The sequence below is a fragment of the Diorhabda sublineata genome, chromosome X, assembly GCF_026230105.1.
Source record: "Diorhabda sublineata isolate icDioSubl1.1 chromosome X, icDioSubl1.1, whole genome shotgun sequence".
In the NCBI taxonomy this organism is placed as follows: Eukaryota; Metazoa; Arthropoda; class Insecta; order Coleoptera; family Chrysomelidae; genus Diorhabda; species Diorhabda sublineata.
In genome coordinates this window covers 2,003,834-2,026,996 of record NC_079485.1, presented here as the reverse complement: position 1 = coordinate 2,026,996, position 23,163 = coordinate 2,003,834, and the positions used below count along the sequence as shown (strand labels likewise).

General features: G+C 30.2%; 2 protein-coding genes across 12 annotated transcripts in view; one reads left to right on the top strand and one right to left on the bottom strand.

The window, feature by feature from the left end:
- The first annotated feature begins 136 nt into the window (after positions 1-136).
- On the top strand, positions 137-19,026 carry LOC130451608 (epidermal growth factor receptor substrate 15-like 1). Of its 9 annotated transcripts, none has more exons than XM_056790732.1 (17): positions 137-234; positions 1,290-1,330; positions 1,486-1,719; positions 2,109-2,279; positions 2,334-2,444; positions 2,563-2,924; positions 3,182-3,347; positions 3,436-3,678; positions 6,259-6,321; positions 8,477-8,674; positions 8,950-9,132; positions 9,325-9,403; positions 9,460-9,524; positions 9,581-9,688; positions 10,602-10,856; positions 13,191-13,589; positions 18,832-19,019. In XM_056790732.1, the coding sequence occupies exons 1-17, from the start codon at positions 204-206 to the stop codon at positions 18,868-18,870; spliced, it is 2,748 nt and encodes a 915-aa protein (XP_056646710.1). In that variant the 5' UTR covers positions 137-203; the 3' UTR covers positions 18,871-19,019. The 9 variants fall into 9 exon arrangements, with proteins under 9 accessions (XP_056646710.1, XP_056646714.1, XP_056646712.1 ...); XM_056790733.1 differs by having other exon boundaries at positions 224-679; positions 1,286-1,330; XM_056790736.1 differs by lacking the exon at positions 6,259-6,321 and having other exon boundaries at positions 18,832-19,016.
- The window catches only part of LOC130451609 (uncharacterized), a 43,258-nt gene continuing 36,778 nt past the window's right edge, over positions 16,684-23,163 (bottom strand). For 2 of the 3 annotated variants that reach the window (XM_056790744.1, XM_056790743.1), the window contains one exon: positions 19,025-22,895. In XM_056790744.1, coding sequence (XP_056646722.1) covers positions 21,679-22,895 — 1,217 coding nt within the window. In that variant the 3' untranslated portion in view covers positions 19,025-21,678. Of the gene's footprint in view, positions 17,588-17,749; positions 17,944-18,131; positions 18,462-18,584; positions 18,719-19,024; positions 22,896-23,163 lie in introns of those variants that run through there. The other variant, XM_056790742.1, reaches the window with a different exon arrangement.

Genomic DNA, 23,163 nt, shown 5'->3' with positions numbered 1-23,163 from the left:
GAATAGTTCTAAAATATATTGTAATTATCAAATTTTCAATTGTGCATTTAGATTTGTCATTTGGAATAATTAGTGTCAATAGCTGAGTTTATTCATTAGGAATGATCCTATTTTGTTATATTAAAGAATAAGAAATTATTGATTTTTTCTGTCATTGGTTGAATTTGTGACCAATCAGAATTTTTTTAGTAATATTCGAAAAGATGGCTGCGTTGCCGTCTCCTACACAGGTAGGTGTAATTTTTAACAATGTATGTGTATAGTATGTAAATTATTTATTGGAATTACGCTACAAATATAGAAAACTAGTGTCTATTAACTCGTTATGATTTAAATAGTATTTTGAAGTCTAGTAATAATATTGATGACTATGTCTTATAGTGGGCGGTATGAAACTAACAAAATTTTTCAAACTTCAAATAAGTAGCATAGTTTCGTAGCTTTATTGTATTTTTATTACAAATTCTCGTAATGTACGTTAGGTAATAAATATAAAATTCTGTCACACCCTTGACATACGATAAAACAGATAGGTACTTCAAAATATCAATAACAATAGTACAAATACATTATCGGTTTTCAAATATTTACAATATTAGCATTGATCGTGATTAGAACATGTTAAATATTCAATATTTGTGTGCGTAAATTAATAAACTTCTAAATGAAGGAGACATGGGTATGTAATTATTGATTATTTTTAATATACAAATCAATCATTAAAACTATTATTTCATGAGTTTAATATAAAATTACCATTTAATAGATTTAATTCGAACAATTGATTGCCTAAACAAGTATACATTTATATACTTTCTCAGAACCAATATGTGATTAAATTAACCAGTTTTTATTTATGTAATAATTATTACTTTTTCAAATATCTGGGATTAACAAATGGATCTATTAAGGATTTTAAAATACATACATTTCTAGAAATTGTTTATGCTTCTAAATAAATTTTAAATGGTCATAATATTACTAGTATGATAAGGAGAAAATCTGAGATTTACTCTTCAAATAACTTAAATTTAAAAAAACTGAATGCAGTCAAACCTAAACTACATTAAATGTAAAGTGATTGCTTTAGTATATGTATTAGAACAATATAATCTACAAATGAATTGGATGACAAAACATGTATACACTTAAAAAATTACATTTATTCATTCATATCAATCAGTTATGAGATATGGCTCAGTCAAAAGGTACTGTGGCAAACATAATCATCCATTAAATGAACAAATTTAGTTAGTTGTCTCACAAAATTATGTATTGCTTGCAGGTAGCAGGAAATAATAGTGCCATATATGAAGCTTATTACAATGTGGTAAGTTTTTTTAATATACCATTTTTTTAATTTATTGATTACTTTTCCAGTCTTTAGGGGCTTAATTAATAGCAGGATGGATATTGAGTTTATAAAATATTTGTGTAATACCTAAAATGAGCATTATAGATGTTGATTTAATTTTCAATTTAAAGGTTGATCCAAAAGGCTATGGAACCGTTGGTGGTATGGAAGCTGCTCGTTTCCTCAAGAAGTCTGGATTAAGTGATGTTATTCTTTCTAAAATATGGGACATGTCAGATCCTGGCGGGAGAGGTTGCTTGGATAAAACAGGAATATTCATTGCTTTGAAATTAGTTGCTTTGGTTCAAAATGGACATGATTTGAATATATCCAATATTAATATGGATATTCCACCTCCTAAAATGGTAAGGTATCATTCATTTAAGTCATTATATGGGTATTTTTATTAAAATGTATCCACTTCTTTGCACCTGGGATATGACATAAAAACCTTTGTCACATGCACTTGTTAAAATAATGACACATACCTTTTACAAACTCAATTTTCAAAGTATTTTTCAAATTATAAGTAAATAGGAACCATTCGCTATAAGGTTGATATTTTTTCCTTTATTCTGATATTATATTACAAATAATATATTTTTCATGTAAAAATTTTATCTAACTAAATATTTTTACATGTTTTACTTCTCTCTAAAAAGTTGAATTGTGAAAATGAATATATTTGTCAACTTTTATATCCACCAAGAGATCTATTTGTTTACTATCAATTTCAATAAAAATTTTCTTTCAGGGAGACATTCCCTTACCTAAACCTTCTAAACCTCCACCTCCAAGAAGCTCTTTAATCACATCCAACATACAAACATCTGTAGACTGGACTATAAAACCTTCAGAAAGAGATAAATATGATAAGCTATTTGATTCATTGCAACCCGCAAACGGACTAATCCCTGGAAATAAGGTAAATAAGATGAACATGTCCTATGGAAATTTGTTAAAAAATGAAAATTTTCAGGTCAAAAATCTCTTAATGGAGTCAAAACTACCATTTTTAACTTTAGGAAAAATTTGGGATCTAGCTGATCAAGATAAAGATGGTATGCTAAACAGGCATGAATTTGTAGTGGTGAGTAAACTGTTTCAAATGTTCCTGTCAAATATATTAACTCTTATCACTTTACTAGAAAAATATCATGATCTATTTCACTCCTATTTCACTTGCTTAAGAATACCCATGTTTTTAGGCTATGCATTTAGTTTACAAAGCTCTTGATAGGTATGCTATTCCTACCACTTTACCTCCCGAACTATTGGAACAAGTATCTGCAAAAACAAGCACTTTGGCTAAAAATAAAGAAGCTGTAAAAACTGATCTTCCGCCTTTGACAATACCAACATCAATATCTCCCATACCAACCAAAACAGTTTCTCATATGGCACCTATACCACCACTTCTGAATTGGGTAGTATCCAATGAAGAAAAAGATAAATCAGATGCTCTTTTTATGAAAAGTGATATTGACAAGGACGGTTTTGTGAATGGACATGAAATTAAAGATATATTTTTGCAGTCTGGAGTACCACAACCAATTTTAGCTCATATCTGGTAAGTATTTCATCCATATCTAATTCCACAAAACTTAGATAATTTTTTATAATTTAATGAATAGTTTTAGTAGAAAATAACAATATAAATTTTTACATGAACTCTTCCAAAAAATGATTATGAAGATATCTCATATATGAGATTGTTTCAGCCATCAGTGACTAATACTAAAGACTTAAATTATATTACAAAATTATTCATTTTAAATACCAAAATGTGTAATTAATTCCTTTAATTTTGGCAATATCCAATTGTAGGGCCCTTTGTGATATTAAACAAATTGGTAAACTAAACGATGAACAATTTGCATTGGCTATGTGGCTGATTGCTAGATGCTTAAAAGGCATTGAACCTCCTGTCACTTTAACAGCTGAAATGGTACCTCCCAGTTTTCGTAATAGCAAACCAATAGATGGCCTTGTGGTAAATATTTTTGATGCGAAGTTTATTTATTTATCAAAAGCTAATAAATATACATCATGTTTTTTCATTACATATGTTTATCTTGTAGGAAAATAATAATACTAGGTACTCAAATCCAGAATTAGACATGATTACCAAAGATATAGAAGAACTATCTAGAGAAAAATTACTATTAGAGACAGATATTACACAGAAAGAGGCTGACCTCAAAATTAAGAGTGGAGAAATAAAGAGTCTTCAAAGTGAATTAGATACTTTGGCGGCTACTTTGAAACAATTAGAAAATCAGAAAGGAGAAGCACAAAAACGACTTAATGATTTGAAAGCACAGGTACTAATGATGTACATTTCATTTTAAGTAGTCTTTTGCTTTGCTAATGTTTCTGTTGTTATATCTCTATTGTTTTTGAACATAGTTGATTTGTGATTTGCTTTTGGTATTGTTCATAATTATCATTTAGTTCGATTCTAATTATTCATTTCAACTAGATATTAACGTGATATTTCTTCTAATTTACAATTAATATTAAAATGGATCTTTTCAATTAATGTATTCTTGCATTATTTGTGTATACTTTGATTTCATTTAATAAAAGATATAAATTCATCCCCATTAAAGTTAAGTTAATCTAATACTATATATCAATCCTGTCCAGCAAGATGCATTTTGGTTCCTCCAACTACATTGACTATTATCATTATCTTTTTTTAAACACTTTGTTAATAAAAACAAAGATTTTTGGTTAATGACATGTTGAAGCAAAGAAAAGCTGAATACTGAAATATGCTTATTACATTTTTAAGGCCAAAATGTTTAGATCTTTTTTATCTGACTCATTTCAACTATATAAAAAAAGTTACTATATCATCACTAGAGATAGAATAATTTTTCGTGGGCTTTCTTGTTACTTTTTTAGCTCAAAGTGAAACTTGGTGCATTGCTCAAGATCTATGTTATTTGATATCACTAAAGCGACTATAGTATCACACTAACAAATATATTTGGGTTCAAACTTGTCACAACTTAACACATGAGGTTATAACAAGTCATATAAATGCATTGTAACATATAGAAATTCAATAACTGTATTTAAAACTGTATAGTTAAAACTGACAATCATAATTTAATTTCCCTAAAAATATTTATTGGAGCACTGTTATTAGTTGTATATTAATATCTGGTGAGGTAGGATGAAACTAGTTGATATGAAAATATAGAATCATGCCAAACATTCTAGATTTGGGGAATGTACATGGTGTAATATATGAATAACAATGAAGACGTTTGAAAGCAAAGTTTTGTTTTTTCTTGTTTTAATGGTAAACAACCCATTCTGTATATTGGTATTACAAGTTTTTTTTTTGTCTTATTAGAAAAGGGAAATTTCAATCTGAATGGTGGATTGTCAACATGATTTTAATAGTTTATTTTGAAATGTATGTTAATACATTATACTACTAAAAATTATGAACAAAAATAATTTCTACAATATTTTGAAGTGGACTTCTGTAAATTCCCAGTAACTAATTGATTGTAATACGTTAATGGTTTTGGGCAAAACCAGCTCATTTTTCAATATTTATATATACATTCTATTTAGAATTGTAGCCGCTCAGATTGGGCTATTTTGATCCCACATTTTTGTGGATTTTATCACTACTTAATTACAGCTTAACATATATTTTTGATGCATTGACTATTGTTCTCCAATTCTTTCTGTTCTGCATCTGTTTGTTCCAGTCACGTACTCCTAGACTTTGAATATCTTGTACAATATGATTTTCTCATCTATTTTTTTGGTCTTTCTGACAATCTTTTCTTGTTTGGTCTCGGTCTTCAATCTGTAATTTTCCTTGTTCCCTGTTGTTTTTCAATTCTTTTGATGTGTTCGTACCATTGTATTCTTTTTGCTTTAATTGTGTTTACTATATCCTCATTTTCTAAAATATATTCTTAATTTCATAGTTTGTAAGTTCTCTATACTAATTATTTCCAACTTTTACTGGTCCATGAATTTTCCTAATAATTCTCCTCTCATATATCTTTAGTTGTTCTTTGTCCATATTTGTTAGTCTCATAGTTGCCGTGGCATATGTAACTATTGGTTTTATCGCAGTCTCGTAGACTCTTAATTTGGTTGCTCCGCTTATTCTCATGCTCTGCATTATGATTTTGTACTTATTGGATGCCCTATATCCTGCATGAATTATTTGTCTTGTCTCATTCTTTGTGCTTTTGCAGTCGTTCCAAAGTATTTAAAGGTGCCGACTACTTCGAAGATAGTCACCTATCTTTACTGTTTCTTGTATCTTATTTTCAATCATCTTACCTGCCTCTCTTACAATTTAGTCTTTTATGTCCTTAAGACTTTTTCATTCCCTTACTATTAGAGTTATATCATCAGCATATGTTATCATTTTGATACAAATTGAAATATTATCTTACAAACTGTAAAAATTAGCATTGTGTATGACCTGTTTCATCTGTTTTTGTATGCAAAGTTATGAATTTATTAAAATATTTAATAATTTCTTATTGATTGGACCATTGGTATTGCTCCTTAGAATGGCTAATGCCTGTATAAAAATGCTTGAATAAAAAATTTCTACTGCACCATTACTAAAAAATACTTAAGAAAGATCCACCAAAAATATTGTAGTTGGTAATTTCGCTAGAGTTTTATCAAAATTTTTGGCAGAAGTTTGTCATTCAACATTCTCTAATAATTGAAAAGTAATTTAATTCATTTGTAAATAACATTGCCGCATAGTAGATTAATAACATTAAATTGTATATAGAATATATATATGTATATACGTTTGAATTGCAAGGATAGAGGTGTTGTTTACCATTGAATATTTTTTGCACAATTTTAGTTAGAATGGCATGTTGCATTGATTTTTTTGCTAGAAATCACAGGTGGATGGGGAAATAGAAAGCGTTAATAAAGAGTTTGAAGATCAGTCAGCAAAGGTATGTGGTTTAAATTTTTTTCTGGACATTTGCATGCTTTTCGGCTTTATAACTTTGGTTCCCATTTTGAGGATAAATGACATGCAAAATGAATGAATTTAATATTTCTCATTACCATTGTAATAATGTTAATGGAGAGATATGTATTAGCAGCTCTATTGCTTTGTCATTTTAAGTGTTTAGTGTATTACTGTTGAATATAATAAACTCAGAACTATATTTATTTGACAAATAGTAATTGCTTTAAATTTGTTGCTAAAGTGATGATCCATTTTATTCATTTTAATCATTGCCGAGAACTATAATCAACCCAGTGAATTATTTCTCAGATTATCATACATTATGTGCCATTTTTCCTTATTATTATCCAAACTTATTGTACATAATTTTTAGGAGATTAACAACATGCTATGAAAAAGATGCAGTGAAATAGTATATAAGTTTATTAAAATAATCCAAAATACATTTCAAATGAACATTATTTTTTATTAATGGTAACGTTATTAATACACAATAAATTTATGTTTATTTACTTACATAATTATTATTATTAGTTACTTTACAATTGTTAAAATTCATGCCAGGGATAACTTTGTCAGTCATCTGTGTCTGATTGAAAATCATGGGACTTGGACCGGCACTAGAGTTGGTACAAGGTTTTTCATTGTAATTAGAGCTAGTATAATGTTTGTTAATTTCGTTTGAAAACTGATTTCCTCTTTTTCTTTTATTGGTTTTGTTGTCATCTATATAACCTTCCGCAACTTTGGTTGATTTCCATCCGCCTAACTGCTTTACTGCTGTAATGTCACCTCCTGCGCTAACGCAAATGGTAACATAGCAATGTGCTTTCCCATAGAAGATAATTTGTTAATGCCTACTCTTTGAATAGTACATTTGCCATTTTGATAATTTAAAAATAATGATAGGCATTTAGCATGAGATGGGCGAAGATTTATATACTTTTTGCAAATATCGTTAAATTCACCTGATACAGTAAATGATCTAGGAATCTTTGTTTTTGTGAAAGGTGGTATTTTCACTATAAGAGCTCCATTGTAATCTTCCAAATCTTCAATATCTTCTAAATCTGATTCTCTGAGGTAATTTTATTTCTGAAAGCTAAACTTTTTCAATGCATCATCCTGAGGCATGTCCTAGGTTTGGACATTATTTAGATATTTCTCCCTAACATTCTAAGTGATGTTTTTTCTGTCACCCTTTCTAGTACTATGAGTGGATGTGAGAGATTTAGAATCGCTTCTAGAGCGGCTGTTGGGCATGATTTCATGGTCCCAGTTCCACATTATGCAGGCCAGTCTCTGTACCTTCGAGAGATTGTTCCTCGTGGTATTCAGACTAGTTTTAGTACCCCAAACCACTGCCCCATATGTGATGATTTGCCTAACCACAGAGGTAATTTGATATCATTCATTTAGGTCAAAATTTTTTTCCTTATTACTATCCAAACTTATTGTACATAATTTTTAGAAGTTAACAACATGCTATGAAAAAGATGCAGTGAAAATGTATTTTGTAAACCTGTCGATTTTGTAAAGCGTTGAAAACTGATTTCAATGTAAAGATTTTTGAAGCGATTATGTCTTATTATTTAATTATTTGTCATTTGAAATCAGTTTACAACGCTTTCATTCGAATCGTGCTTTATAACATTAGTTTTTCTCAATATATTTGCTAAGTAAAAATGGGAAAAATCACGAAAAATATGTTGTTTTATGTATTCAAGACATTTTTTTGTAAAAAACTATAAAAGATTGTGAAAGTCATCATATATTATTTTAGGTTTATCTTGGCTTTTAACCGAGTTGACTTGACGAAAAATTATTTCAGTAGGCCGTTTAATTTCCTACAAAAATATCTATTCCTCGTTACTATACAATAATGTTTTGAAATACATTGAAATTTCCCAAAAAAAAAATTCCTTGTAATTTATGGGAAATTGAAAATCACGATGCGGTACCTCTAAAATATTGATATTAAGAACTCAAACTTCAGCAGATTTTGTTTTCTTCATCAGGAAAGATATTTTAGTAGTAGTTAAAAAAATTGAATCTTCCAATATTCAAATGTGTCCAATGTTTATTGTTATCAAAATAGATGATATATTTATTGTAAATAACTGATTTCGTTATAGGTTGACAAGTTAAGAGTTCAAGCTGCAGAACAAGCAGAAATGGTGAAAACTCAGGAAACTGAATTGAATAGTAAAAAAGAACAATTAGAAGGACTTCGTGCAGAAGAAGAACGTTTAGAAAAACAAAAGGCAGAAAGTATAAATAAATTGAAAACTCTTTCTCTGAGTTTACAAGATACACAATTGAGTATCAGTCAGGTAAGAATATTTTCCATTATCCATATCCAACATAGTTAATATTTATGTTAATTTCTTAATATTATTAAAAATATACCAAATGAACTTGGAGATATTAACGGTGGCTCTAATTGTGATGTAGACTAGTACAAAAATAAAAAAAGTATGTCTAGGTTAGTTTAAATAAGGACATTAATTCGAGAAACTTGATTTGTTTAAAGATCACTTCTATAGAGTGACAACATTGTATTTTAAAATGGTTTCTAACGTATATTGTAACATTTCATTCTATTTAGGCAAAAGCTTTGATAACACAACTACAAGAACAAACACGACAAATGAATGATGCTATTTCAGCATGTGATTCCACAATTGAGACAAATGATGTTTCCCAAATACCCGACGGTCTACTTAAAATCAAACCTGAATTTAGGAATTCTGAATATAAGAAGATTTTGGATGAAGAAACAAAGACTCAGGTAAAATTTTCACTTTACATGTATTTATATGAATGCCTAACAAATTAGATATTTTTAATTCTATTTCTATTGAAAATTTCATTTTACCATTCTTTGAAAACATCCAAAAAATGAAAACTAAAATATTTTCATTCAAGATTTAATATAAAGCCCAGCTATTAATAGTTTCTTATGTTTTTCAATTTGTGTTAGAATGGATTTGATATTGACCCATTCAGTAACCAAAATGGTCATTCTTCTGTTGGATTTGATGTAGATCCTTTTCAAAACGGTAAGCTCTGTCTACTGACATTAATAATACATATTTAGAATAACTTTACATTGCAGATCCTTTCAAGAAGCAGGATGCTTTTTCCAATGATCAGTTCTCTGTTAAATTTTCGGAAACGAACGTAAGTAGATGATACTATTTGAAATGAAACCTGGCATTACCATAATTTATTTTTAGAATACGTTCTCCTCGGATCCTTTTGGAGGCTCATTTTCGACAAATAGTGGACAAGATGATCCCTTTAATGCATTTGATAATCCACAAAATAAATCTGCAACCACAGAGGTATGTAGTATGTATGTATGTAGATATTGGGGTATCTTAAACACTGAGACCCAAAGGATCTATCTATCTCATCCCCTGTAGATTGTTCCAATAATTGGGTTTGCTTTTATCTACCTTCTTTTCCATGCTTTTTATATTGTTTTGTAGCTGATACCACAAAAAGGTTCAGGTTCCATGAAGGGCTTGTCTGTCCCCGCTTTAGTGAGCTTATCAGCTATTTTATTTCCGTTCACTCTGGTGTATCCCATAATCTATAGTAGGGTAACTTTATTTTTTGCCTAGCTCGTTTAAAATGCCTAGGCAATCCCAAACGAGTTTGGATTTCATGATATTTGAGCTCAAAGCTTTAATGACTGGTTGGCTATTGGACAGGATGATGATCTCCTGTTTGCAATACTTCCTCTCTAGATTGAACTGAACACATTTTTCAGTTGCATAAATTTCTGCTTGAAAAATGTGTGGTGTGTTCACCATGCTTTCAGAATTTTTGGTTTTGATCCCACTTACTTCTACAGCTTAGTACTGAGGTAATTTTTTTCTTAAAGCTAAACTTTTTCAATGCATCATCCTGAGGCATGTCCTAGGTTTGGTCGTTATATAGGTTTAGGTTATTTAGGTGAGGTGGGAGATTTATAATCACTTCTAGAGCAGCTGTTAGGCATGATTTCATGGTCCCAGTTCCACATTATGCAGGTCAGTCTCTGTACCTTCGAGAGATTGTTCCTCGTGGTATTCAGACTAGTTTTAGTACCCCAAACCACTGCCCCATATGTGATGATGTGCCTAACCACAGAGGTAATTTGATATCATTAATTTAGGTCATAAATTGTTCCATTCATTTTATATTTTATATATATTTTATATTTATATTTATAGCATTCGGACGTAAGCCATAATTACAATTTTATTTTAGGCTGATAAAGATCCATTTGGTTGTGATCCTTTTGCAATATTGCATGCACCAACAAGAGATGGTTCGGCTCCACCACGACCCAGCAGTCCTAGTCCCGCTTTACCTCCTAAGAAGAGTAAAAACCCTCCGCCGCGACCTGCTCCGCCTAGGCCACAACCACCAAACATGAAAAAATCTCAACAAGCTGACGCCTTTGGTAGTGATCCTTTCGGAAACAGAGGTGGATTTGCTGATTTTTCGGATTTTGATGCTAAGGTATGCCTTAAGAGCATATAATGTACATTTTAATTGTTATTTGTTGTTCAGTGTAAATTAAGGTGATTCATATTTTGCATAAAGTACTCGTATAATTCAAATCCAAATACTGATGCTTTGTTTGTATTTTGCCATTCTAATTTAAAAACCTTCAAGAATATAATTTAGTTAACATATTACTTTAGACTTTTGTGATGTGGATTTGAAAAAATTAGTAATTTGAAGAGCAATGTAAACAAAAATATTAAGTTAGTTTGTGTTGGAAAACGACTTGTAACTAACTTTGAAATATAAAGCTTCATGCATTTAGATAAATGTTAACAAAAACTGCTCACAGAATTTATTATCAATTATTATTTATATTCGTATTAAGAGTAACAAAAGGCAGATAATATTTCAATGTGCTATACTGCTTAAGCTCGTAGAGTTATCATACTTTAGGTAACATTTGAATTATCTTTAGAGGTTCTCTTAAAATCATGAATATTGAAAAGTAACTTATTATCAAATTAATATAGGATGAAAAGAATATAACACGTGATCAAGTTTAGTAGTTTTAGAAGTTCTCTTCTTTTTTTATTTTCCATTGGTCTAAGCTTAAACAGGTTTTAAGTTTCATACTTTTTGATGTTCTGGAATTTTAAGAAATTCATAAAATATTTAATCTGTACAAAACAAAAAGTTTGAAAACATTGTTTATCGACGTTGATAATTTTTAGCAAGTAGACATAATAGGACACTAGAGTTTTTGAGTAACTTTTTAACAACTGAAGTAATATTTGTAACTACTGAAATAAAATGTTTTTGTTTTGTATAGACTTAATATTTGCTGAGATGATTGAAAATACACAAAAAATATATAAAAATGCTAACAAACAAAGTAATTCATTACGTTAATAATCATGAAAGAGTAGAAGAGAAATAGAAACATGGATATGAACATAGTTTTAATGTATATACCAATGTATCAGTTATCAAAAAAAATTAATATCAATTTAATATAACAGGGAATAAACTAAAATGTCATTTTCGTTAGTTGATCTGTGAATCATAGTTAATTATATAATAAAAAATGAGTACCTGTGTATTATAATATTTCTGAAAAAAAGACCGTAACTTTCTATGGAGAAAATTGTTATATATTTATTTTCAATTATCTGTTTAATCAAAATTAATTGTTGTAGTGCCTGCACCGCTGTCCTTTGGTACATTATACCCAGTTACAATTCCCATCAATCCCAACCCATCCATTTCTAAGCCACTTACTTTGTGGCTTTTCCAGTAACTTCATGGTATGCTTTCATTTTATTCTAACATTTTTTATTGGCCCTGCGTTTATTATTTTTTTAATACAAAAAATTGCTATGAACATGAATAGTCTTTAATATTATTCTTATTACTTTATTTAAAAGCCTAAAATAGTGTACAAAACAAAACATTGATAGAAAAGCAAATTGCTTATCTGTTATATTTTTTAACATTTTCACAACTGTCTTCAAATTGATTTGATTTAAAGTAAAGATAGTAAAGATATACGAAATATTTTATTGTTTTCTGTCAATTTTATTGAGTGTTTAATGGCTCTATAATAAAATGACTTATCCATGTAGTCAAGTGTCACTTGATTTTGGGTTTAACAAAAATGCATATATCAGTCAAAATGTGAAACAAATTATTTAATGTTGCATTGATGCTTAGGTCATTTACAACTGCTGTTAACATCATACAAAAATGAACTTTATATTAAATTCTTGTTTAATTTTAAACTGTCAAATTTTACCATAATTTATTAGAACCCAAATGTTGGCAAGTTTGTTATTGTTACAATGAGTTTAGTATCAAGCTAATCAATAATAAAATAAGTAAACAGCACCGTAATGAGTGATTCAAAATATTTATTTAACAAAATGCATTTTAAAACACAATCCAAAATGTATAGAATTTTTCTCCACAATAGTACTGATACTTTTCAAATTCTTTTCCAGTCCACCAAATGGTGTCATTCCTAATTACTTCTCAACTATTTGAATTTGATAATTTAGTATACAAAATGTATTTTAGTTTGATGCAACATTAAAGCACATGATAAATTAGTATATAAAATGTATTTTAGTTTGATGCAACATTAAAGCACATGATAAAATATATAAAAAATTCATATTTTCAGTTTATCATTTTATATGCTTGCATTTTTAGCAATCCAGCACATGCATGATGTTATGGATGTAGTAGCAAGTATTAACTAAAATTTCAGGTGCCGTTAAACACAGGGTCCCCACTAACAATTCTTAACTAACAATTTCAGCCTTAATAATCTTCATGTATCCTCTTCAGTTTAATGATAAGCCGATTGCAAAGGTCCAAGCACAGTCTTCTAGTGTTCTCGATTTTACCGATGACCCATTTCAAAATTATCGGTACGAGGATCCTTGTAACATTACATTCGATGACGAGCAGCCAGCCCCTGTTAAGAAGATCGAAGAAAAAGAAAAATTCGACCCTTTTGGCCTGGATGGTCGTCAATCAGTACCTTTACCTAGTAGCGATCCATTTGTTGATTCTAGTGGTAGAGCTTCTGCGCCCACCATTACTGAAACGTTTAGTGAGGACCAACAGTTAGCGTGGGCTGCTAGAGAAAGTATTAAATTAGAAGAAGATAGACGAAAAAGGCAATTGCAGGAGCAGGCTGATCTAGAATTAGCCATAAGTTTAAGTAAAGCCGAGAGCAAACAGGTATAGCTTTGACCTGATTAATAATATTATCGATCACACAAACAAAAGCTTGACGTAGATGTAATTTTTTATTTTGTGTTTTTTTTGCACTGCAGGATAATGTAATCGTCGATATTTTCAAATAGCTTATAACAAGTAATACCAATACTGATGGAAATAGTAACTTGTAGAATAAACTTAACTTCAGTTCAGAAATAAGACTGCACCAAAAACTTGTCAATTCTTTTGAGAAGGTGGTTTATAACAAAATTACCCATAATTAAGATAAAGATTGTTAATAAAGAACTGTCAATTATCAGATACATATATTATTGCAAATTACAAATTTATATTATTTTTATCTTGAACTTATATAATCAATTTTTCATTTTACTATTTTTATATTGTTGGTAGGACTTGTCTTTGGCAGCTCAAGTTTTTTATTCATAAGATATATCACAATGAAATTTTGCAGAAAAACATACCTGATTCAAATGATTCTAAATCCATCTAAAATCAAAACTCATTTTGACTGAAAGAATAATATTGTAATAATTAACAACAATTGAAAGTATACATTAGTTGTTCACTAATGAACCATTGAGCTGCAAAAACTTCACTTCCTAGATGTAACAAAATAATGTAGATATCCATTTGTCTACCTTTCAAAAATTAAATTTATTCTACCATTGGTTCGTCTGAAAGAAGATCTATCCATATGAATTATTGAAGGAATGCCAAAGCAATGAAATGGCTTCGTATATTCGTTCATAGTTTAACAATACTGAACCAATTTAAAGTTTGGCATTCTTAAGTAGTTTTGAAGATTTGGTTAGGTCTAGTAACTAGATTATTAGTATATAATAAGAAACGAGGAGCTCTCCCATGGGAAACCCCCAGAAATATATAGTATTGTCCCTGTGATGGTGATGTTCTAAGGATGATTTATTCTTTTTTATATAATACCGGGTTATCCACTTTTTTATTAAAATATCCTGTAGTGTGAAACAGTAGTGTGTAATTGATTTCATCAAAAGTTTTATCTACATATCAGTTTATTTTATTTTTATGAAAGTTACCTGTTAATACTTTACTTTAAGCAATACTCCATGAATAAAACAATTTTTTAGTTTTCCTTATTTGTTTAGGAAGAAATCTGTAAAGTGTGTCATAAATCCTAAGCCAGACATTGTTCTTTCTAGGGAACAAAAAAAATTGATTTAATTGCACAATACTTTTTTATAATAATTTTTGAATGAGATTCCATTTAACTGATTTGTACTAAATTTCAATACATTCTTGTTCCCTTCAAAGTATAAGTTTCATACTTCAATCATCAGATTCCTTGGTTCAAATATTTTGTCATTTCATGTAGTCGATATCCTAAATTCAGGTGTTCAACGAGAATTCTAAAAATCTAAGATTCCTTTAAAAGCACTGAACGATTCTCAAATTTTTCTGGAGTTCCATGCATTTTTTTTAGTTTCTATCCATTTTGTACTTTCTCTCAACATATTCTATCACTTATCAAATATTGCATATTGCAGTCTCCAAGTGTGCATGAAAATTTTTACTACTGTAGTTACCATCGTAATACATGCAGTCACTGAAAAATTGTATTGTACTAATTAAGGTCCTGGAATACCAGATGAAACTGTCAAATATTGTTCCAGCATTTATTTAATTTCTGCTTAAACTGTATCAATGCAAAATATTTAGTAATCAGTTTAGAGAATAGGAATCTATTTAATTTATTGTATTTATTTTCAGTTCAATCAGAACTTTATTGTATTTAGTTTTATCTTCTATTTGGATATAAAATATTTATGTTTTATACTGCTAACTTTTGTCTAAAAGACATATTCAATCGAAACATTTCGAAAGCTGTTTTCAATTAATAATTTTACAAATTAGTGTTGGCGATACACTGCTTAATAAGTTTCTGCTAATCTAAATTTAATCAAAATATTAAGTTTAAGCAATTATTTTGGTGGATACATCAATCAAACAGTTTCTTAATTTACAATTACTTTTGTTTTGTCCATCTTCTGTTCCTTCTAATATTTAATGAAGAGGAAATTTGGCAATGAACAGTTAGTGTCACAGTACGCTATACTTATTATTACACCTCAGTTATTAAGATGGTTCCTTCAAATCAAAGGATAAGTCGAAGTTTTAGTTTAAAGGTTACTACTCACTAAAGAAATTTAATTCTGTTAACACTTTCTCAAACAGACAAGACTTTCGTACACAGTGAATTATTGAATCGTAAGGTATTATTTCTAATTTTAATCGGTAATAGTATTTAGATTTTTCAATTTTGTTATGTTTTGATTGAACATTATCTTATTTGTGTTTTATGTTTTCGCTACAATCGAAAAGTGATTTATTAAATAAAATCACCTGTGCAAATAATCATAGTCATTATTTGGTAGATATTTAAATAGACAAATGTTGATTAGTACCTTGTTCATTTCTTGTAACATATTAGTTATGTAAATATTTTGTAAACTTGAATATATCTGTTATGTTTTGTCTTATACTCATTTGTTACTTCAAAGCAAAATCTTCCAATTTATAATGTACCTACTTGTTGTTAAATAAAGTTACATATAAACATGAAATCCATGACAAATATATACCCGTATCATGGCACATTCAAAAAATGACAGTAAGGATAACAAATTATCTGAAATTCGTTTTGCCAATGGAAATTTTGGTATTTGTTTGTGCATGTGAACAATTTTTTTTTAATTTTTAGTTTTGAGCATACTATACAACCATTCTATAAGTAGACAAACCTTACCTACAATTTCATTTATCATTTAATTGTCCCTAGTTGTAGAACTAGAACCTAAGAAAAGTATCGAGTGCTTCCATTGATAATTATGGAACGGATTCTTCTTGCTCGATGCTTGCTAGAATTCTTAAGGAAACACCTGGAGATAATAGTCTAGAGAAAATAATAAGGTGATATGATTTTACGGTTGCAAATGGACCTAGTGAAATCTAGAATTCAAGAATGGATAAAAAAGGCTGAGATTAATGGCTTACATTTGCATCAAATGAACAGCGCTGTGGGAAAGGAATAAAAAAGTGATTGAAACAATCTGAGAACAACTTTAGGATATAATTTATTTACGCTTCATTAATTGAATCGTCAATGTCGGTGAAATCGTTTGAATTGTCGAATTCCCTTGCTTCTGGTGTGCTTAAAGAATGCCTGGTCTTATATATACTGTTAAATTTAGTCGTTCCTCGTTGTCGATCTTGACCTTCTAAACGTCTCACTTCTTTTTTACTGCTTTCAGATAATTCTACAGATTCTTTATATGGTTGATTTTTCGTCTTGATGGCCATTTGTCGCGTATTAGTTTTACTTTCTTGAATTTCTTCATCAACTTTTTCTGTTTCTGTTTCACTTGTAGAGGGCTTTTTAGTTGATCTAACGACTTTTCCATCGGATGGTCTCCTTGAAATCAAAGTTCTTTTAAAACTACCCTTTATTGTTGTAACATCTAGACCTTCATTACTTGACTGATCTGATTTAATAGGAGAATCCTGCTCGCCTTCATTTTCTTGTTCGTTCGAATTATCAACTTCTTTGATTGTTGGTTTGGAAGACATTGCTTTGTAAGAATATTTTTCAGCTACATTTTTCGGTACTGGAAGATTTATTTTTGGGGCTATTCTTGGTCGATCGAATATAGTACCACTATTAGGTTTAATAATTGTTTTAGATTCGTCAAGAGGGATTTCAGAAGTACCACTTTTTTTATTTGTTTTCTGATTTATCTCTTCTAAATCAACATCTTCATACTCGTAAGCTGGCCGCCTGTTGGGATTACGGTTTCTAGGTGAACCATTTGCAGGCTTCTTATCATAATCTTCATATTCTTCGTCAACTATAGGCCGTCTATTGGTTTTTCCAGAAGTTTGGGATACCCTAGATGGTTTCCTTTTAGTGAAATATCGAGTATTTCCAGACATCGCACTCCCTCTGTTAATTTTTCTTCTGTCTGAAATATACAACAAGAACTGAATTTAGAAACTATGTTATTTATCTATCAACTCATTGTTTTTCGTATAACTTCATTTAAAATATTTATTTATTCTACACATGTTATTGAAGTAGATGGAATTTGATAAAAAGCTTTTGTTTTTGAAAACTGTTACGTTACCTGAATCTTCCTCATCCACGTAATCATCATATTCTTCATCCTCGTATCTATCTCTTCTACCTTTGTACCTTCTAATTGGTCTGTCATATGGCCTTCTTCTTCTACCTTCATTTCTTCTATAGAACCGGTCATCATAATATTCATAGTCGTCGTCATCGTAGAGAGGTCTAGGCCTTGGTCTTTTTCTTATATACCTGTAATGTTGCATTGATCAAATTTTAGGCTTTAGTTTCGTTATAAAATGCCAAATACTCGATCACTCAGTATAGGGAAGCTAGTAAATAAAAGAATATAATCAATTCCTTGTAGATAAGTATCGTGAAATGCCAGGTTTAGGATCTAAATGTTATTTGTAGATTTATGGATAAATTTTTGAAATTACCTAGGAGGTTCATCGTAATCTTCATAATAATCATAATAAGGCCTAACACGCATTGGCGGTCGGACTCGTCTTCTTGGTTCCAATGGAATTTCCACTACAGCTGGTTGTGGTGGAAGATTTGAAGGTACTTCAACTGCTACATTATCAGATAGCGTAACTGGAGTTGGTATTTGTTGAGCAGGTGTTTCTACTGGAACTGATGCAGGAATACGTCGTTGTGGTACTCTTCGAATGGAAGAACCTTGTGTATATACAGGCGGGGATTGAGTATAAAAAGTATAGACAATCGGTGGAGGGGTAGTACTTTTTGCTTTGTAGAGCTCATCGTTCCTAATTATTAAAATATGTCATAAATATTTTCAACAGAGTAAACATTGACTTGAGATGTTTTAAATAAATTTTGAGTTTAATTTGCAGTTAATACAAATACATTTTGAATAATCATATTCTTACCTATTCCAAAATTTCTTGGAATTTTCACAGTCTACGTTGGAGACGAAATTACAGTTAAATAAAGTTTGATCAAAAGCTGTATAATTGGCACATAGGAAATCATATCTTACTCCAAATAAACAATGGTGGTAAACCTACAAACGAAAAATAAGAATTTTATTAGTAACGTAGAAATATATCCATAAACAGGTTCTGGTATTAACTAGTTAATCTAGATTTTAATTTATTGTGTTGTATTTTCTTCTAGACTTCCTCTTATGTAATAATATTTAACGATGAAAAATAATGGTAACTGCTATTTGGAAATCAAGCTGCCACTTTATCCTTAGAATTAATGGAAACATAGAGAAAAAAAGAGCTGGAAGAAAGGTTTATATGTTCTATTATACTTTCTAACAAATTATGTGTTACAAATTTCTTCAAATAAAACAACAACAAAATTGAAAATGTTTCAAATTTATTTACAATTCGAGTTAAATGAAGAATTTTATTAAAGTTACATTCACTTTAAATACATTTTCAGACAGCAGTCGTTTGATTCAGAAAATAGATTGAAACTGTATACCATTATAAATAAGAAAAAACTAAATTACATCTTCACATTGTAGAACACTTTCATGTATGATTACATTCTATTACAGCCAACAATAATAATAATAATAAACACAAAAGTCAAGTCATATTTTAAAGAGTTTGTTGGTGGAGTGTAGTCTCAACTGCAAATGATACGATACCCTTCTAACTATGGATTCAAATATGATTCGACATTCAGTAGAATGTATTGGCATTAAATAATGCAAAATAAGAAATAATAATTTTTGTTCACACTCAAAATGGGTATAGGAAACATTTTTCCAATTCAAGTGAGTATTGAAATGAGCGGAACTGATCCTATTCCCATTTTCACAATAAACAGGGTGTTCATAATGATATTTTAAGAACCATTAATTCGATTGCGCCAACTTACGTTTTATACGCGGCATATGGTGTTACATTTTTGTTAAATAGAAGTTTCAAAATAATTAATATTTCCTAACAAATAACACAAACTTTTGTTTTTCACTATAGAAAAGACATCAGAAACAAACAGAGAAATTCGTGCCGTTTACGGCGAGGATGCTGTAAAGCTGAGCATTCACGTTCAGATTTGTAATTCGAAGTTAAACTGACATGGGACCGTGAATGGGCTTGTTATAAGTTTAGTAAGCGGAGTCAGTACATTTAGAAGAACGATACGAAGGTCCGCTGGTCACCTAGATAGAGCATAAATGGGTGGTCGGATCAAAGTCGTCATAGTCAGTGCATGATCTTCGAACAATTTCGATTTCTTGTCTACATTTTTCGACTTGTACATAATCGTCAATACAAACTATGACTGAAGTTGGATCGCTAGTAAAATAGCAAGTTTGTGCATCAGTGGAGTCGACTATCCAACTAGTCTTGATTACAAATCGGGACGTGAATTTAAAATTTCCGTGGTGTAAATTTGGTTATGAAAGATATGCCTCGCTGTGTCCGGTCTATCACAATGGAAGCAGATAAAATTGATGTAAGCTGTCAAGACATCGGTGATCAATCATCAAACAGTTTAGAATTATTGAAAAAAGGAGGATACAAAATGAATAGGAGCTCCATCAATTATTCTCTATCATTTTGATTTAAATTATAATTTCCATTTCTATATATAAAAAAGTTGGTACTTGATGGATACACCTCATAATTCTATGAAAAGAAACTATACAAAATACTACCACTTTATAATCTAACACTTGTTAAGTTTAATAAAAGCAAATAAAATAGCATCTATATTAAATTACACATGCCAGAAATTAACAATTGACAAAGAACAACAAAGCATCAGTAGCGCTACGTCCTCTGAATGCAACCAATGTCAGACCCTACACATAACTCATCAAAAATTGCCTATACTTGATCAATGTCAGACCCTACACATAACTCACCAAAAATTGCCTATACTTGGTCAATGTCAGACCCTACACATAACTCACTAAAAATTGCCTGTACTTGGTTAGGGTTGAGATGTTTGAATGCAACCACCATGGTGGTAAGACGGAAGGAGAACTATCGTTGTAGGAAATAGTGTCCCAGAAATATGGATAAAATAAATGAATTGTCTCAATAAAAGCTGTTGTGCGCCAAATTCAATTGATCTATCAACGTTTAATATAAGTAAATATAATATTGTCCAAAGAAAGAGAATAAACAAATTATTATTATTGTTAAAGAGAAGGAGAACGATTGCTCCGTGCCAAAGCATTAGCCCGCCTACCCCTGAAGATTTGTACAAATCGTGATTCATTTTTATATGCGAACTAATCTCACTTATATTAAACGTTAATAGATCAGTTCAAATTGGCTCTCAACAGCCCGCTTTCATCGAGTCAACTCGTCCCACTTATTTTTTCTATATTTCTGGGACATTATTTCCTACAGCGGTCGTTCTCCTTCTTTCTAACTCTCAGCGTCTGAGTATAATTTCTTTCGTTGTTTTCCAAATATTTTGATGGAAAAAATTGAAATAAAAGAGAAATCATATTCAAAGTATTTTGCTACCAAACTATTGAAATTCTACACCGATGAAATTGGAAAACTTATCGAATAAGGGCGAAACCTAAAGATATGGTTTTTTATTTAAAAATACTTTTTGACTCTATATATTTGAGGATAAGTATCGTTGATGCAACTAATCAAGTTATACTTTTTTTCAGTTTGGTATTAGCAATTGAATTTTGCTCTCTATAGTGTTTAGTTATCACTCTAAAGCGCACTTGGAATTGGAAAAAGTGCCATTCGTCTAGCGCACACTATAGATTAAACTACACGAAAAATAAAAGCATTCATTCAATCGAAAATAAAACTATGAAAACAAAGATGTTACAGACTTTCTAATTTCACAAATTTGAAAGATGAAATAAGCAATTACTTTCATACACTTCCAGCTTTTATCAATAATTCTCTGTACTAAACCAACCTAAAAGTCATGGGATGATTTCGATGTTCACTAAAAAATAAGTCTCCCTAACTATAAATAATTATAAATTAAATTGATTTCCGCATGACTTTTGAGCATCGTTCAATATCGTGTATAATAACTGTAAGTATTTTGACTTTGTTTAGGTCTATAGTCGTCTACGACACTGTAAAAGCCTCTAAAATTTGCTGCCGTTTGTACTGGTGGTTCTCTAACTATCTTCTCTAACGATACTTGTCTGTTTTCATATCTTGGAGGTCTAGTTTTAAGTAAATAGTTTGTAGTTGCAGTAGAAGCCGTTTGCTCGGGCGAAAATTTGTTACTTTTTTGGTAATTATTGTAAGAATAATCGTTAGAAACTCCAAATCCTGCTGGATAACTACGAACTGGAAGATTTGGTAATGTAGGATTAAGAGCATCGTTAAGTGTAACATCATAATCTTCAACGTTAATATCAAGAGAATTTTTATACGTTGGTTTAGCAGGTTGGTGCGTTCTTACATCCGTATTATCTTTGTACATATAATTTTCAATTACATAATGTTTCTTTTCAGGTGCTTTCGTTGTTATCATAGGCTTAAAATCTTTTTCATATTCGGTATCCGTAACTACATCTAACTGTGTACTTGATTCTAGAAATTGTGTTATAGCTCGAGAGCCCGCTGGACGACTACTTTTAACAGCGTTTTGGTTTCCTCCTCTATTCGGTACGAAAGGTCTTTTGACTAATCTTATTATTACGGGCTCTTCTAATTCAGATTCATCATTTACAAGTGGAGTTTGTGTGGTAGTAGTTGTGGTTGTAGATGTAGTAGTAGAAGATGTTGTGTTATCTTCGTTCTTATGTTTTTCATTTTCTTTTTTAGTGGATAAATATGACTCTTTCTGTGCGGTATCTTTTTCCTTGCTTGTTGAATCCTCATCATAATAATCGTAATAATAATAATCGTCCGATACTTTCTCATCATCCTTTATATTTAGTCCTCTAGGTTTATTATCTGGAAGTTTTTGCTTTTGTTCCATTTTGTTATTTAATTTTATGTTGTCTTCGTAACTATCGTAATCATCTTCAATTTTATGAACTACTCTTGTTGTCGTTGTTGGTTTGTAAGCGTATTTATTCGCTTCATTTTTCGGTACAGGAAGCTTGATTTTCGGTGCTATACGAGGTCTATCGTAAATCGTACCGCTGATTGGTTTTATAACTGTTTGTGTTTCTGATTTCTGATGCTTGGGATCCCCGTCTTCATTACCATTTTCTGCTGGTCGTTTACGGGAACTAGATTTTTTATTTTTATTAGTTGGTTTTCTACGTCTACCTAAAATTAGTAAATACATTTTAGTGTTATTGGTAAACAGCCGTTGAAGAGACATGTTCTGTATCTTTGTTGAAGGAATTAAGTGAATCATATATTTTGTTTATTCAATGATCTTCTGGGGTAACGACGCAAATATCATGGACAATACTTTAGGTAGCAAGGAGTCACGAATATAACCAGAAGAATATAAAAAAATGGTGCTCCGGACCTCCATAAACAAGTTATATAACCTCTAAACTTAAACATCAATGTAAAACAGTATTGGTTA